This window comes from Lutjanus erythropterus, chromosome 8, assembly GCF_056507025.1.
Source record: "Lutjanus erythropterus isolate fLutEry1 chromosome 8, fLutEry1.hap2, whole genome shotgun sequence".
In the NCBI taxonomy this organism is placed as follows: domain Eukaryota; kingdom Metazoa; phylum Chordata; class Actinopteri; order Lutjaniformes; family Lutjanidae; genus Lutjanus; species Lutjanus erythropterus.
Window position 1 is genome coordinate 39,317,577 of NC_139324.1, and position 16,934 is coordinate 39,334,510.

A 16,934-nucleotide genomic window follows, 5' to 3' on the forward strand; every position below is an offset into this window, starting at 1 on the left:
ACCGACTGGCTGGACCTCTGTTGAATTACATCAGTCTCATTAAAGGGGGGTGAATATTTATGCAATCACTTATTTTACATTATACATTTGTAATTGATTGGCATTACTTTGTAGAGATCTGCTTTCACTTTGACATTAAGGGGTTTTTTTGTAAATTTGTGTCAAAAAAGTCAAATTATATTGATTCCATTTATCAAAGCAATCAGAGACGAAAACATCCCAGGGGGTGAAAACTTTTTATGGGCAGTTCTTCATGTTTTTTTAAAGACATTTTTCCCAAAAATATAAAATCTCCACATTCCAAGAAACTCCATCACACATAAACTGAAAATTGGATAAAATTGGAAAAAAGCAAATTGAGTAACTTTATTAAAACACTGAGTCACTCAAAGAGGCAAAAAGCAACACTGATGTCAGATGAACATAAAAATACTTTTTTTAAAATCTGTGTTAAATCAGTCTATCAAAGAGTTCGCAGAGCGTTTCGTCTGCGTCTACAGTCTGTCAGTGTGGGACGTCAGAAGAAGTCCGCCGCCGAGGGGCGCCGTTTGGGCGTGCTCTTTGGAGTACCAGAGCCGGTCTTTTTGGGGCCGTTGGGGGTCTTTTTGGCGCCGGTGGAGCGCGGCGTGGCCGGAGACTTTAGCACCCCAAACTTGGGTTTCTGCTTCGGGTCAAAGGGCACCCGTGACGACCCGTCTGGACTCACCAGCAGGCTGCGATCAGTCTTCCTGAACTCTGCGTCACAGAAAAATACAAGATGGAACAGTTAAGACGTTTACTTACTGTAGAACATTTTCTACTTCTGTCATTCTGGGGTTTTTAATCTAAACAGAACCACAACAAACAACTGAGGCTCAAAGTTTATTGTTCAGTTTGGAAACAGCAGCTCAGACACCTGGAGGCGTGTATGATTAGTCGACTACACGATTAAACATCAGTTAACTGTTGCCTCTATGATGTTATGCAGCCACCGGCCGCTGGTCAGGGCCGCGGCCCCGTCAGGCGGCAGCCCCTGTCACCCAGCATGAAAGCCCCGAAACAACCCTGGATGTTGCCGTCTACCACAAACAATTTATATTCATACAGGTGGATCATTTACACAGCTGAAGTTTTGAAGAGTATTTGTTGAATGTGACATGGCGTGTTCACACGAGCCCATCATACATTACAAAAAGTCAGAGAAAGTTAAGATAAAAATATAAAAATGTTTCCTGCATGAGACTCAACGTTTGTCTTCAGCTTTGTGAGGAAATATTTCAAAAGATTAAACGGATGAAATGCGCTGAACCGAGGTTTGCTGCCACACCTGTGATCTCAGGCAAAATTCAAGAAAAAGCAACAACAGAAAACTTTTGATATTTACTTTATTATCAGCAGCTTTTTTTTTTTTTTAACTTGTTCAGTGGCCAGACGGTTGAATTGGCTCAGGTGCTCGGATATCAAACTGTTTTCTGAACGACTGTTTCTTCATCACAGCTTCTTCAGACTCCTTTGATTCAGAGTGACGACGTGAGTCTCGAGTCTGCAGTGACTAAACACACAAGCAGATGAAGTCTGCAACATTTGAACACATCTTTAATATTTATTATCAATATCAAACTGTTTCTTACCAGCTGTCTTATTGTTCTTGAGACCAAACGTCACCTTCTTGGATTCTGATTTGGGCGTTTGATTCTTCTGTGGAATAAAAACAGGAAAGACGTCACATACAGAACGAGATTTTTATATTTATCATCAGAGAACAAGAGTTATGTAGAATAAAGAAGAGGTAATCGTTTAAATTTAAAAGCTGAATTTCACAAAGCACCATGGTTTTTTTTTTTGCATTGAATTATGCATCTGAATTTTTGTCTCTCTTTTCAATGCAACTCTTTAAATTTTCAATCATGTTCACAAATCCAGTTTTCAAGTTTTATAAAGTTGCTCAAATTCAGCCAAACTTCAGATCAAACATCCAGGATGGTTCGGTGTGAGACAGAATCGATTGGTTTTCCTTGTTTAGGGAAGTTTCGGTTCTGCTTTTGTGAAGATTGAAAAATAAGAAGAATGAGTTGCTGAAATCTAGCTGCGAAAAATCCAGATACATCATTTCAATGCAAAAACTATTCAGCGACAGAAAGTCGGTGGCTTTTGAATTTAAAAATCCTGTGAGACAGACTTTTCTTCCATGAAATCCTTCATTTAATGTGAGAACAAGTTGGAAAACGTCTTTTCAGACTCAACATCTGAACTCCATCACTCCATCAACATTGACTATAAAAAAAAAAAAAGCACTGAGGTTTTGATCAAGAAGCATATTTTCCCACTCTGTCCAGTGGCTCCCTGTGACTCTGATATACTTATAAATTTTTAAAAGATTATTTCCTGGGCATTTCTGCCTTTATTTATAGGACAGCTGAAGATATGACAGGTCAGGGAGGGTACAGAGAGACGGGATTATAATAGTTGTGGCTCCAGACAGATTTTTTTTCTTTTTTTGGTCAAAAATGTCTGTTTTGATAATAAAGGCTGCAGACACCTGACACTTGTTGTTACAGTTTCAATGGTTTTGTTATTTCCTTCACTCCACAATGATGCAAGAACACATTTGCTGGTGATGATATGAACTGTGTGACTCCAGGGATGAAAGAAATCCGTGTCATGACTCTCTGATGCTCACTTCTGTGTTTTTACCTTCTTGCTGGACAGCGGCGTGCTCAGGCCTCCCTTGGTTTTACAGAAGAGCGGCGTTGGGACCGCAGCATTGCTCTGAAACGTGATGAAGTCAGACGTCGCCTTCTTTTTTGACTTTTTAGTGCTCAAAGGAGTGGACGGCTCTCCAGCATCCTGAAACAAGAAAAAAAAATCAATTTAGAAGTTGATTCTGTCTCTCAACAGTTGAAATACTGTAAACACTCATACTGACCAGTTTCGTCTTCTTGACGGCGGCCTCTCCTTCTTCTTCTGCGAGGCCGTTGATCGACGCGGCCGCCTCCAGCTCGTCGGCCTCATACTCGAACACGATGGGGATCTTCCTCTTCTTCTTCTTGGCTGCTTTCCCAGAGGAAGAGACGACCTCGCCGTCATCCTGATCTTTGATCTCATCCATCTCGGCCGCTGCCGGCTTCTTTTTCTTCTTCTTGGCTGATGTTGTCATGGTGATTGAAGGTTCCTCTGCATCTGCTGCCACTGCCGCTGCACCATCCTCCTCCACTGATTCTTTTTGACTATTTTTCCTTTTCTTCTTCTTCAGTGGTGTTACGCTGCTTTCATCTGCAGCAGGCGGAGCTTCAAGTGTTGTGTCCTCCTGTTTGTCCTTTTTCTTTGTCTTCTTTTTAAGAGGTGTCGCCGTGGCGGCGGCGGCCTCACCGGCTGATGGGATTTCAGCCTCGACCTCAACCTTTGCTGCTTCATCCGTCTTCAGGTTCTTTTTCTTGCTCTTCTTCTTGGCTGGAGTTGCAGAATCGGTCTGCGTCTCGAGTTCAAATGTTTCGAAACGTTTCGATGGGACATCTGCGTCTGTGCTCTCACCGTTAACCTGCGGTTCAGCCTCCGCCTCCTCCAGATTCTTCCCCGCATTCAGGCCCTTCTTCTTCTTCTTTTTCTTCCCTGAGGCGGTAGCATCAGCGTTGGAGGACACTTCTGCTGTCGTCGGCTGCTCCTCTGCTGGTTCCAACTTTTCACACTGCTCCTCGGGAGTCGGTTGGCTCGTTTCGTCTGTGACAGGAAGAGCTGCCTCTGTGACTTCTACAGGCGAGGCGGAGCTCTGCGTCTGTGAAATTTGTTGCTGCTCAGACGTCTCTGTGTTTTCACCACCTTCACCTCCTACCTGCCCTGCTCTCTTCTTTTTCTTCTTCCCTGCGACAGCAGCATCAGCAGCATCGGAGGACACCTCTGGAGGTGTCTGGCTGGTTTCTGGTTGGCTGGTTTCTTCTGTGACTGTAACTGAAGGCTGTTTCTTCACCTCGGAGATGAGCAGAGTTTCTGTTCGACCCTCCAGAGTCGCTGCCTGTGTGACTTTTACAGACAAGATGGAGGACTGCGTCTGTGAAATCTCTTCCTGCTCAGACGTCTCTGTGTTTTCACCACCTTCACCTCCGCCCTGCCCTGCTTTCTTCTTCTTTTTCTTCTTCTTCCCTGCAACAGCAGCATCGGAGGACACCTCTGGAGTCTGCTGCTCCTCGTTGATGGTCGTGCAGGGAGGCGACTGGCTGGTTTCTTCTGTGACTGTAACCGAAGGCTGTTTCTTCACCTCGGAGACGAGCAGAGCCTCCGGCTGACCCTCTGGAGTCGCTGCCTTTGTGACTTTAACAGACGAGATGGAGCTCTGCGTCTGTGAAACTTCAGTCTCTTTAATCAGCATCTGTTCCTGTTCAGCGTTTTCACCACCCTCGCCTCCACCCTGCTCAGTTTTCTTCTTCTTTTTCTTCTTCTTCCTCTTCTTCTTTTTGTTTTCAGTATTTGCAGTTAGGTCCGCTGGTTCACTGTCATCTTTTGCAGTGTCCTCGTCCTGCTTGTCGAGAGCAGCGACCTTTTTCTTCTCTGAAGTAGCAAAGAAAGTTTAGTTTGACATCAGTTACAGGTCATGGATGAAACATTTCTTATCATCATCATGAAGGCTTTTGTTCATTTCTGATCAAAACAGACTCAAGGACAGGATGTAGCATGATTCTAAGGAGGTGCTATTATTGTTATTTCTACTGGTGATGAATTCTAGTTGGTTAGTAACCGTGTTTCTAAGTTGGAAATGGTAAACTTCCACAAGTTCACAAAAAAGTTTTAAGCTCACTCAAGGTGATTTTAGCCTTTTTATAAAAGAGTTAATGCTCTTAATGAGAGACACTCTCCGAATAAGATCATCATAATTAAAACCCAGTGTTTTTCACACTTTACGGATATGGGGGGGTGGGGGGGGGGACTATTCATTCTTTAAGGAACCCCTTTTAACACTTTAATCATAATTATTTAACTACCAACATATTATTTGTATTCAGTTACTGTCTTTGTCGGGTTCAGATTTTAAAACATTATGCAGAGAGGAGGTGAATGCACCAACATCAGATGTGTTTACTTTTCTTGGATGCTGGCGCTCCCTCCTCATCCTCCTCCGTGCGCCTTCCTCTCTTCTTCATCCTCTTCCTGCTGCCGAACGAGTCGTCGTCCTCGTCGGTGGAGACCTCCTCTGGATACTCATCCTGAGGAAAGATGCCTGAGAGGAGATCCAGGAGGAGACGAGGTCAAACAACAGGAACAAATATTCTAATGTTGTAAATGTCACAGTGTGAAGGAGGACGCTCGTACCTTCGCTGAGGTCACGCAGTCTGCAGATTCACACAGAACAAGAAGGTGAGGGAGAAGAAAAAGAAAGATACGTTAGTTTAAATTCAAGCAGAGACAGTTTGCGAAGCTGAATAAATATGACTCGACAAAGTAGAAAAATCCACAGATTTCTTTGGTGCATCAGCTGGAGCAAAACCTCATCACTGAAGGGGAGAAGCAGCCTGGAACAGACCGACTGTTTGCAGAATGCTGATTGGCTGGTGTGCAGCCGAGCAGTAAATTCTCTTCAGTGATCAGAGATTTGATAACTCAGACTCCCTCCAGCTCCATCTTCATGAACACCACCTCCACCGACCACTGAGAGACATCTGATGGTGAACTTCATTTAGTTTCAGCAGAAGCCACAGCATGAACCCTTCAGATGTGCAGAAAATAAAGATGCACACACACTGTTTGCTTTCTGCCTGCTATTTTAGTGAAATATGGAAGGAAATCAGGTTTCCAGCTTTTATCGTGTTGGACAGTGGTGACTTTTGGAGAGCATGAGTCACATTTTGAAGGGTTTGTCATAAGAAACTCTTGAGATGCAATAATTGATCTATCATTAATTTAATCAACAACTATTTTGATGATGGATTAATCAGTTTGAGTATTTTTTTTAAGAACAAAAGTATACTTTTATTCTTCCGCACACTGATCATCGTTGAGTTGTGAGTAAAATAAGACATTTGAGGACGTCATCTCAGGCTCTGGAAACCCTAACTGATATTTTTCACCATTTTATGATGTTGTAAAATGAACAGCTATCAATCAAGAAAATAATCGACCGATTAATCGACTATAAGAATAATTGTTGCAGACCCAAGAAGCTCACGGAAATTCCTACACCTCTCTTGAACTCGTCATGCTGATATTTTTGGTTAAATAAGTCTAAGAGCAGCAAGTATTTCTAACCATCACATTGTAACTGATGTATTGATCTTCATCAGGGCTCAATGAGGTAAGTATATTTAGCACCTCATGTGCTTAAAGTGGCCTTGTTTTTTTGTTTTTTGTTTTGTTAAACCAATCAGAAGTGGGCCTTGAAAACCCGTAGTTTAAAAAAAAGGCATCAGAAAAACAGCAGGAAGAAAAAGCAAAATATTTTCACATCCAACTGTGAATTTATTTTAACCAAACAGTCTGAGTGACGGAGCAGTGAAAAGACGAACCAGGACGGTTTTGGTGAGTTTTCTTTTGTGTTTTAAGTAGAACCTGAGAAATAAGGGAGTTTAGAGGAGAAACATTCACTGACTATTGATATATCGGTGCACAACGCACATGTAGAAGGTCTTTTTTCATTTCTGCTCAGAAATTCACCATATTGGCAAACGTACTCAGTGAGCTGCTGTCTGAAACAAACAGAACTCTCCGTTCAAGCAAAAGTATATGGAAAGTCCTTTTAGTAATTTTTAAACAAATAAATAAACACATAAATAAATAAATGAATTAATACATGAATAAATAAGGCTATCAAAAAACGTAAATCAATAAATAATAAATAAATGCAGCAATTAGTGACTTGGATACAAAAATGGTGGGAAAATATGGTTGAAAAATACTGAAGTTACCCTTCAAAGGAGAAATCTGTTACGTGTGTACTGTAATTTATCTGTTTCAGTGCTGTGGTTTTTGTGGCCTTTCATTGGCAGCAGTGTGTGCTGTGTGACTGAGACACACACACACACAGGAGTATTAGTAGTACAGTGTCAGAGCTTGTACTCACACTTTGATGATTTTGTAGAGTCTCTGTCTGTTCTGGCTCGGCGTGTTGCTCCGACTGGCCAACTCAAACAGTTTGTCTGCCAGAGCCGTGTAATCAAACTACAAGACACAGAAACACCTCGTCAATTCACCATCACCACATCTGTCCAACATCTGAGTCACACCGAGGAGTAACGATCACATATCATTGATTTCTCATGAGTGAAGGAACTTGTGTTCTGTTCAGAGCCGACAGACAGAATGAACAGAAGTGATTTCACCAGCTGTGACACTTTCAGCCAATTTCCTTAAAGCTTTTGTGCATTTTTACAAAAAGGGACATTTTGCATTACAGTGAGATTTTTACACAAACATACCATCAGTTTTTACATTGATTTTTTGCCTCCAGACAGCAATTTCCTCATTGTTCAACTGATCTGTTTGCAGACTTGACTCTTGCTTCAAACATCCTGTCAGCTTGATGTTTTCATAAAAGGTGCATTCAAGGACAATGCGACACGACAGATGGAGCCTATTTGCCACCAGGTGTCGTATTCATAAAACTTCCTCCTGAAAGCAGCTGCTCCTCGTGACAAAAGAGTCTGAAACATCCTACAATTATGATGTTTTCTCATCCGTTTTCCCCTCTGAGAACTCGTCAGGTGAAAAACTGTCAGGAGGAGACTTAAGTTTTTCTTAAAGCGGTGGGGAAAAAAATAACAGAAAGAAAAAGAGTTCTCCAAACTAAGCTTGAGGAGTATGACAGTATTATAGTATACTGGGATATTTCAGATAACTTTTTAGTTTGTTTTTGTACAATGACATTGATTTATTATGAAAGGGACAGAAGAATTATTTGCAGGTAGAAAAGTGTCTGGTCATTTCTGCTCTGTAGCCTTTAGTCTCCAAGACTAAATGTGGGAACAATAAAATAATGGCACATATAACTTTAGTTTGATATTACTTACTAGCCGAATGATGTGTTGGTATCCATGGCAACAAGTGTCACTTGATCCTTTAGCAAGAATATATGGAATAAGGGTTTTTATTTCCTACATTTTCTTTTATCTGAAGTAGTTAAACCCATCGAGACTTCTCTAAGAAGGCTATTGCATATCAGAAACAGAGCAGTGTGAGCTAGAAAATGTCACGTGTTCTATTGACTTCTGTCACCAGCTTATTCAGTCATATACTGAACACCCTGGTGAAATGTGACACCACTGAAGCGTACTCCAGACGCTTGTAACGCTACAGATTAGATGATGAGGTCAGACTGCATGATATCAGCCTGATTATAGCCCGAACTGGAAGACGTGAGGTGTCCGGTGGGTTACGGATACGATCAATGAGTGTCGGGCTCCACAATGATCGTTTCATCCCGTGTGGTGTGTCATAATGGACAACAACCGATGCCACGTCTAGGACACCGCAGGACATCCTGACAGAAAGACAAGCATGTTTGATTTTTTTTTTTTTTTTTGACTTCCCATGATGGGTTGTGTCACTTCTGTTGACCAATGAGAGCACAGCTGACGGCGCTCTGCCAGCAGAGACGAATCTGCACGTGTATGAAAACACGAGGAGGAAACAGAGAAAAGGTCTGTCAACCTGTGTGTGTTTTCAGACTTTTCTGAGCACAAGATGGTCTCATACACACCACTTCTGATGACATGTTTCTTTACATTCCTTCTCCCAAAAGTCTACCACCAACACTTCTTTTCTGGTGACGTCACACACATCACAAAAAAATGATTAGCAAAAAATGAGTAGCATCAGCAACGTGAACAAATCCCCCCCCCCCAGAGATCAATAAGGTATTCTGATAACACACACACTTACCCACACACTGTGGGTAAGGACGTTCTGTCAGGGTGCAGGGAGTTTATGCAGAAGTTTTATAAAGTATAAAACAAGTCGTCTGAATTTAAATCAAACTGATTTGTTTGACTGTGAGAGATTCAATCCTAAAAAAAGAAAAAAAAAAAAAGAAAATAAGAGAAAGGTTTCACCTGTAGAACCGGTCCGATGTCATCGTCACCTGGTGCTTCTGTGTCAGAGTCTTCCAAGTGAAGGAGCTCATCATCATCGTCATCGTCGTCTTCATCATCATCGTCCTCGTCTTCATCATCATTTGATTTTTTGCCTGAAAACAAAAAAACAACAGAATTAAACTAAACACTGTGTGCATTGTGTCTCGTTGAATATCAAACATGTTTAATATTTAAAAATCGGTGAGAGTCTGGTCCAGTAGGTAAAATTAAGATTGTTTCTGTAAACGTCTCACACTACAGGATCATTTGGACAGATAATCTGATCAGACCAGCCTCTAATCCAGGACGCCCCCTCGACTGGATGCTCCTGGCAACCGATTTCCCCATTAATTAAACGCAAATTTTAATTTAGACTAGTCCACAAGTCTAAAGTAAGAAAAAACTGAGCTCAATGTATTAAAAGTTAAACACTGCCTGAAAATACACTGCACGCATTAATCACAGTCCACAGTCACCAAATCATGTTTTGAATGCAGCTGAAACGTGTGATGTTTTTATTGCACAGCACAAAGCGTCATACATTAACCTACAAAACATAACAGGTCACTAAATGCTTCAACGTTTCAGACCAAAGAGAATCACAGCGGCTACGTTTTACAAGCACACAATATTCTGTTCTCTAAACTGTTTGCATGACCAATGAAAATGAATATTCCTTTAATATTCCCATTTACATGCAACTGTGCATAAAAAATAGTATTTTGGTGCAAAGAAGCATTCATAATCTTAGTTTTCCACCGGTGGCAGACGTTTCTGTTTCTGTACAAAACAAGACACTGATCAACATCGTTCAACACTTCCTGACATTTTATGAACCAAACAACTCATCGATTAATCAAGAAATAATCAACAGATTACTCAATAATAAAAAGAACTGTTAGTGAAACGCTAAATAATATAACAACCTCAAAAAATATGCAGAAATAAAAGCACCTGCCCTTTAATTTGAGAGAATGAATTAGTAATTCAAATATCCGACACGGTGCTGCAGTTTGGTAATGACTGAATCTGTATCTGTAAATATTTTTGACATTTTACAGGACAAATGATTGTGTTTATGATAATTTCCATGCAGTTTTCCCTAAAGGTGACGTACCATTCATCTGCTTCCCCGTCCTCTGTTTCTTCTTGCCGGCTGGTTTGCTCACTGTTTTCTTTTTGAGCTGCTCCTCTTCATCGTCGTCCTCCTCTTCAGAAGCCTGTCCTGAGTCAGAGTCTGAGGCCTCAGCTGCTTTCAGCTCATTCATCAGATCGTCTATGGCGAAGGGAGCCTGGTCGATAATGGTGCTGAAGATGCTGCTGCAGATGGCCCTGAAAAGGATCCCACTGGCGAGACGGACATCAAAAGAAGCGACAGATGACAGACGACGGAGTGAGCGGACGGAAGTATTGAGACAAGCTGTTCACACCAGAACACAAAAACACTAAAACCTGCTGCTTCAGGGTCAAAGCCTCTATAAACAGACAAGACAAAGGTCTGAAATATGACAACTTATATTCCAAACACGCATCTGTGGTGTGTGTTGGAACGTTTCTCCTGTGGCCAATTAGAAACTGCAGACCGACTCTGAAATGAAACATATTAATGGTCTCATTTTTGCGGCAATGTCAACCAAACGATGAAGAACTGCAAAGATCTGTTGATTAATTGTCAACAATCAAATTACTTGGCAACCAACCACTTTGGACCTTTTATTTTAAAGAAAACTGCCCAAATTCTCTGATTTCAGTTTCTTAAATGTGAATATTTTCTGCTTCCTTTACTCCTCTCTGACAGTAAACTGAATATCTTTGAGTTGTGGACAAAACAAGACATTTGAGGACGTCATTTTGGATTTTTTTCTGGATTAATCGATTAATAGTTATTTGTCTATAAAATATCAAAAATGTCTTTAACTGGCTTGTATTGTCCACAAACCTAAAGATATTCAAATTGTTGTTATAGAGGACAATCAGAAAATATTCACACTTATGAAGCTGAAATCAGACTTTTTCCTTAAAAAATTACTGAAACCGATTAATCGATTATCAGAATAGCTGGCGATTAATCGTTGCAGCTCTACAATAAATAGTGCAATAAGTCCAAACTTAAATGAAGTATCGTATCAACAAAGGATGCACCGCTAATTCAGATATAATCAAAATCACAACATGGTGAAATACACAAACTGCAGAAGCTGCAATTTTTTGATAAAGAAAAAAGTGTGACGACCAGCATTATAATGAAATACTGCAGTCATGCAGAGACGTCCTGACCAACAAATCTTCTTCAAAGATTCCTCAGACACACGTTTGTTTGGTTCAGACACCAGCAAATGTCACATCATTGTGATGTCAATGGTTTTTTTCTTTTTTTTTTCTTTTTCCAGCTAACTGTGAATCATATCACAAATTCTGTCAATAGAATCGTGATTTGATTTTTCTAGCATATCATGCAGCCCTAGTTTTTTGTTAGATGTCTGGAATAATAGATAAAACAGAAAAAAAAATGTGGAGGAGTCAATTAAGTACGTGTTTCCAAACACTGTGAATCTTGAGGATACCAGTCATAAATGTGCACAGAAAATATCAGGCTGATGAGTCCAGCAGTGTGTCAGATTAGTGATCTCCAGGTGAAATCTACACAAAAACTAACTACTGTAACGTCATATTTCTACTGTGAGAGACAGAGAAGCTGAGGAGACGCAGACTTACTCTTTGGTTTTGGCGGCTGTTTTGCAGAACGGCTCGATGAAGATCAAGTTCTGATCAGCGGTGAGCTGCAAAAACAAACAGAAACACCACATACGGATTATCGGAGCGTTAATGTGTTTTAACGGAGTACTGGAGGACTTAGTGGATTAAAAAATAACAAACCAGGAATCCAATAAGATAAAACGCAACAGTCAAAGTCTCTCAAAATAACCACAGAAGAAGACAAACAGCCTAAGTGCAGCTCTGTGAGGCTGCACTTCACCTGACTTCTCCTCCAGCATCTAAATGACATTCAAAGTCATTACAACCCTCCAGACTAACTTTTCTACGGTGCTTCCAACTTTCTCAGTTGATAAGAAGATCATTATCACACACACACTCACTAACTGACCTATTCTTTAAAGTAGTGGTTCTCAAACAGGACCAGGGACCTCCGAAGGGTCTGTGGCACTTTGCCAGGGGGCTCATGAAAAGTTTTCAGATTAATTAATTTCACCATTTGTTCATAAAAGGTACCATAGTTCAACAAATACATTTTTAAATCCAAAACAGTTCACATTAAAATAGATTAAATTATAATATAACAATGTATAAGTCTTACTAAATATAAATAAATCTTACTCCAAGTCACCACACAAAATCTGTCATTTAAGTCCCAGGTTAAGCTTATTATCATTCTCTTATGTTATTGTCTTATGTTTATTTGGCCTTTTTCCATTTTTATTTTCCATTATTTATATTTCATATATATGTTTTAATATTTCTTATATTGTGTTATTTAAAATGATCCAAATCTGTATTTATTTTACAGTCTGAATGCATAAAGAGTGAAACACACACTCGTGATGTGTGTGTATGTTTGCCGCCCTCCAGTGGCAAAAAATTATACAGAAATGAAAAACAGTCATTTAACATTTTAATTTTCATTTAATTTCAGGCATTTTTTTTAATATGGAGTAAATTCATCCAAGTGAAAGTGAATGATGGTTAAAATTTTAATATTCTTTTTAAATTTTAAATTTAAAAATCATTGTGTTCTCATTATCTTAGAATGAGACCTTTGTATCCACAGAGGGAGCGTTCAGCAAGCGAACTCCAAAAAATACCACTGAATCCTGCAGCCTGGTCCTTCAATTTATCCTGAAAGACATTTTTGTTCCGGAGATGTTCAGTGCAGCCCAACTAGTAAAACTGATTATACCCACAGCAGTAAACAGCTGCAGTCCTCTAGATTCATAAAGCTCCTTTCAGCTTCCTAGTGTCCTCGTCCATTTTCATCCATTAATCCATTCTGAGAGCTTTTTCCTCATCTCATCAACGAGAGCACAGAAAGGCCACTTTATTATTTTGTAAAGAAAAGATAAAACCGGTGAATCAGTTCATTTTCAGACCAGCCTGCCTTCAAACCCTCCTGCTGAACTGAAGGATAAAATGAATGTGCTCCATTACAGCTGCAGGAACTTGACAACACAGATGTCAGCCACAATCACCTTCTATTTATCACCAATTCCAAGAATGTTTTTTTAACAAAGCGGTGGTGCTTTTACCTCCTGTGAACCCACAGCTGCCAGTTCAGTCATGTAAAGGTCCAGGACGTGGAACTGCAGCCCGCTGGGCGCTTCGCTGCTGCTGTGCAGGAGCTGAGCTGTCAGCAGCTCCAGGAACCTGCCGACCAGGCTGAGGAGACACAGTAAACACAGTTACTCACTTTAAAATGACAAGAACGTTCTGTAGAAAACGTTTGAATACTTTACCTAATGTCCCAGTTTTTCCTCTTCAGCATCTCAAACGTTTGTCTGAACATGAAGCGAACCAGCTGTTTGAGAGAGAGAGAGGAGAATAATCAACATCTGGATTTGTGGATAAGTCAAAAATTACAACAACTACAATTTGGTGAAAGATTAATCTGAGTTCTACTGGAAAAATAACAGACTAAGAATCTGATTAAATATTCTGCAACTATCAACATTTCTTTAAACAACCACAGAACATGACTAAAGGCGTTTTCACACCTGCCTCTTTTGGTCCAGTTAAAATGGACCGTGGCCCGTTTGCCTGTTTAGTCCGGTTGGTTTGGGATGCTGTCAAAACTGTCAATCGAACCCTGGTGTGAACAACCGGACCGAGTCGGCCTGAAAAGGTGGGTCTCGGTGTGGTTCCAAACACACGAATCACACCAAAGCAATCGCTAGATTTTATTATATAAGCTGCATTTTAGCACTTTTAAAAAAAGCTAAACATGTGGCCTTATGAAATTCATTTAGTAACAGGTATACACTTCAGCACGTATTTTTGATCAGCATGTCCAGACTGCTGTGTTTTTATCCCACTCTATGCATTTTGTCAGATTAAAAGGTGTGTGACAGAGATCCCACAGTGACATACGGTATGACAGACATGAAAAGTCAGGTGAAAGGCAGACGTCTCTCCCCGTCCCTCCCTCCCTTTCTCTCTCTGAATGACGGAGAACAAAAATCTGGGTGCTTTCAGGTTATGCTTTTCTTCTCTGCACAATATGTCTGCAAACTCAATACATAAAGTGTGCCGTCTCTGTGTGAACATTATGCACATACGAGCCACTACAGTTCAGTGAGGCGACTCTCAGGGGCGCAGGGCCCTGTAGCCTACAAGACGCCTGCTTACCATCCTATCTATATAACATGCCACGATTTGCTAAATAATGCCTAGAATTTTTCTTTCTGAGCTCTTAAATAAACACATCAGAGGCAGTAAAGTGCTGCAGAAACTTCTGTTAGTCACTGGAATTTGATTGATTTCACCACATGGTCCATGATGATGTACTGATGAGGCAGGATTGACGGTCCTCATTAAGAGTTACCTGTCAGTTTGTAAAATAATATGTTTCAGCAGAGACTCCTCACACTGACCTGGAAGAACTTGTCCATCCGCAGCCTGTCGATACCCGTCCACTCTCTTTTAAAGGTCTGCAGGAAACTCTCCAGGTACAAAAACTCTGCAGGGAATCATCATCATCATCATCATCATCATCATCGTAGTGAAAAGTACAGGGTTTTTACCTCAAGTGCTGTGCCCTGACCTGCTTCCTCTCTTCCTAAATCACTTTATGAAATCACAAATGGGTAACTTACGTCCATCAGCAGTCTGGAAGTTGTTGAGTAGGCTGGAGATTTGGTTTGACAGCTCCTCCTGAAGAAGAAAAGTAAAGGCGGTGTGAAACATCACATCAGTGAGGAGAGGAAAAGCCCTGTACTCACCTGCACAGGTTTGGCCCTTTCATCCACACACAAACTGCACTTTATTAAAACTCCTGCCAAGGTGAAGATTTTTGAAAACCAGCATTTTTTGGTTTGTGCGCTTCACTGTCTCCTTTGTTTAACACCAGAATTCGTTGTTATCTTCATGGTTACCCATTTTGTTTACATGAGGTGCTGTTTTGTGGAGGACAACGAATGGAAAAAAAAAAAAAAAAGATCAGCCCGATCAGCTTCAGCTAAAGACTCTGCCTGCACGTAGAGGGAGCAAGAACAAAAATGAGCCTGTGGATGCTCACTGTAACATCTTCCTGCATCCAGACTACATGAAAACACAGACAACAGGGCCTGAAGAGAAGGAAGCTATCATTGACCTTAACCTTTCTCAGTACTGACCTCACACTGAAGTAAAACAACCCTGAGCTAAATCCACACACAGAAAAGGGAAACTTTGTTTGAGCGTTCTACTGTTGTGTGACTGTTTGATTCAAGCGCAGCTGAAAATAAAAAGTATTATCTGGGAGAATACTGTGAACAGCAGTCACATTTCTCGGTCTCATCATTACAGTCCGCGTCTTGTTTATAAAAGGATGTGCACGCGAGTGAGTTTTCAGATGACTTACTGACAGAGTATTTAAAAAAATATTCTTTGGAATAATCAAACAATTTATTAATCACCTACTTCAAAGAATCGGTCAAAAAGTCTTCATTAAGTGCAGCCCAATATGTAAATAGTAATAGTGTATGATAATAGTGTAATAGTAATAGTGTATGACAGCAGTAAAACACACCTGCAGCAGTGGTTTGTCCTGCATCCACAGGCAGTAGAAGAGACCCTTCCACAGTTTGAGCAGCTCATCACCTGTGAATCCACCTGTGCAGAGGACATGAGACACATGGGACACATTTTCAAGCTCTAGTTAAAGTTAACTGCAATCATTATCTGCTGACAGCAGATTAATCACTGTAATGTATATATTTTATGATTTAGACAAGTAATAAATTTGACAGTTATCTTAAGTTACAGATATATTTAACTACAAAATAATAGGATGTTGAATCAAGTTCAACAACAACTATCATTTGGTGCTTCTTGTAACATCAGCTAGCTACAAATAAAAGAGCTAAAAGCTAATTCACCTCCACACGTGTGCACGAGCCACCAGTTATTTACCAATACATACGTCAGACTGGGACCAGTTCACTGTCAAACTGGTCATGTTGGTTTAAAAACCGACCCGTCAACTAAAACCACTAATGTCTGGGTTATACTTTATTTTAAATCAGAGTGGATGTTAGTTGAGCTGTTTGTTAGCATCTCTCAGTCAGAGCTAACAGGCTAACATGTTAGCTCACCTGTGTCTCTCTGGGAGCGGACGCCGATGTATTTCCTCAGTTTCTTCATGGCTCTGGTCCGGATCGGTTTCTCGTTAGAGGCTAACCGCTGAGCGAACTGGACCTCCGGCTCCTGAACCGCCGCCATGTTCACACACTTTCACGTGGAGACTCTTCTCTCTCCTGTCCTCCACTACACTTAGCTCCGTCTTCTTCTTCCCACGTTTCCACCGAGCGGCGCGGATTGATGACGTTGCAGAACCCAGCGTGTTGTAGTTCTGAAGGAGCACCACAGAGCGGCAGCCTCCAACTGCTGAGTTCTTTACAAAAGCCTCAAAAATTCAGTGTGGCTATAGTATCCGTAATATAATTTTTAGTTAATGTTACATAAAAATTAAATAAAATAAAGAAATAGACAAATAAATAAATAAATGGCTATGAAATCGTAAAATAAATTAACAAGACAATAAATATATACATAAATGTCAATTTAAACATATAGATGAGTCCGTCTATTTAAATAAAATAAATAGGTTATATTTAACAGATGGTTTCCAAAGGACTACTCTCATTTTTTTTTCAGGGGACTTTTATTTCACAATGTCACTTTTATTCATTT

At 40.5% G+C, this 16,934-nt stretch overlaps 1 protein-coding gene across 1 annotated transcript; it reads right to left on the reverse strand.

Annotated features, from left to right (window-relative positions):
* Window positions 1-219: 219 nt before the first annotated feature.
* rrp1 (ribosomal RNA processing 1) lies at window positions 220-16,516 on the reverse strand. The gene is made up of 16 exons (XM_084725505.1): window positions 16,337-16,516; window positions 15,772-15,854; window positions 14,858-14,915; window positions 14,636-14,721; window positions 13,502-13,563; window positions 13,295-13,424; window positions 11,748-11,812; window positions 10,150-10,379; window positions 9,012-9,145; window positions 7,025-7,122; window positions 5,281-5,300; window positions 5,051-5,188; window positions 2,906-4,521; window positions 2,674-2,826; window positions 1,611-1,677; window positions 220-735 (listed from the first exon to the last, which is right to left on the reverse strand). Exons 1-16 carry the CDS (start codon window positions 16,461-16,463, stop codon window positions 518-520), a joined length of 3,285 nt encoding a protein of 1,094 aa, XP_084581631.1. The 5' UTR covers window positions 16,464-16,516; the 3' UTR covers window positions 220-517.
* Between the last annotated feature and the right edge of the window lie 418 nt (window positions 16,517-16,934).

Bases quoted from the DNA above. Each gene is read 5' to 3' on its own strand.
- rrp1 (XM_084725505.1), bottom strand. From the start codon at position 16,463: ATGGCGGCGGTTCAGGAGCCGGAGGTCCAGTTCGCTCAGCGGTTAGCC. The intron at 15,855-16,336 runs GTGAGCTAACAT...TCCTCTGCACAG, and splicing joins CCGCTCCCAGAGAGACACAG to GTGGATTCACAGGTGATGAG. The intron at 5,301-7,024 runs GTGAGTACAAGC...GTGAATCTGCAG, and splicing joins CTCTACAAAATCATCAAAGT to ACTGCGTGACCTCAGCGAAG.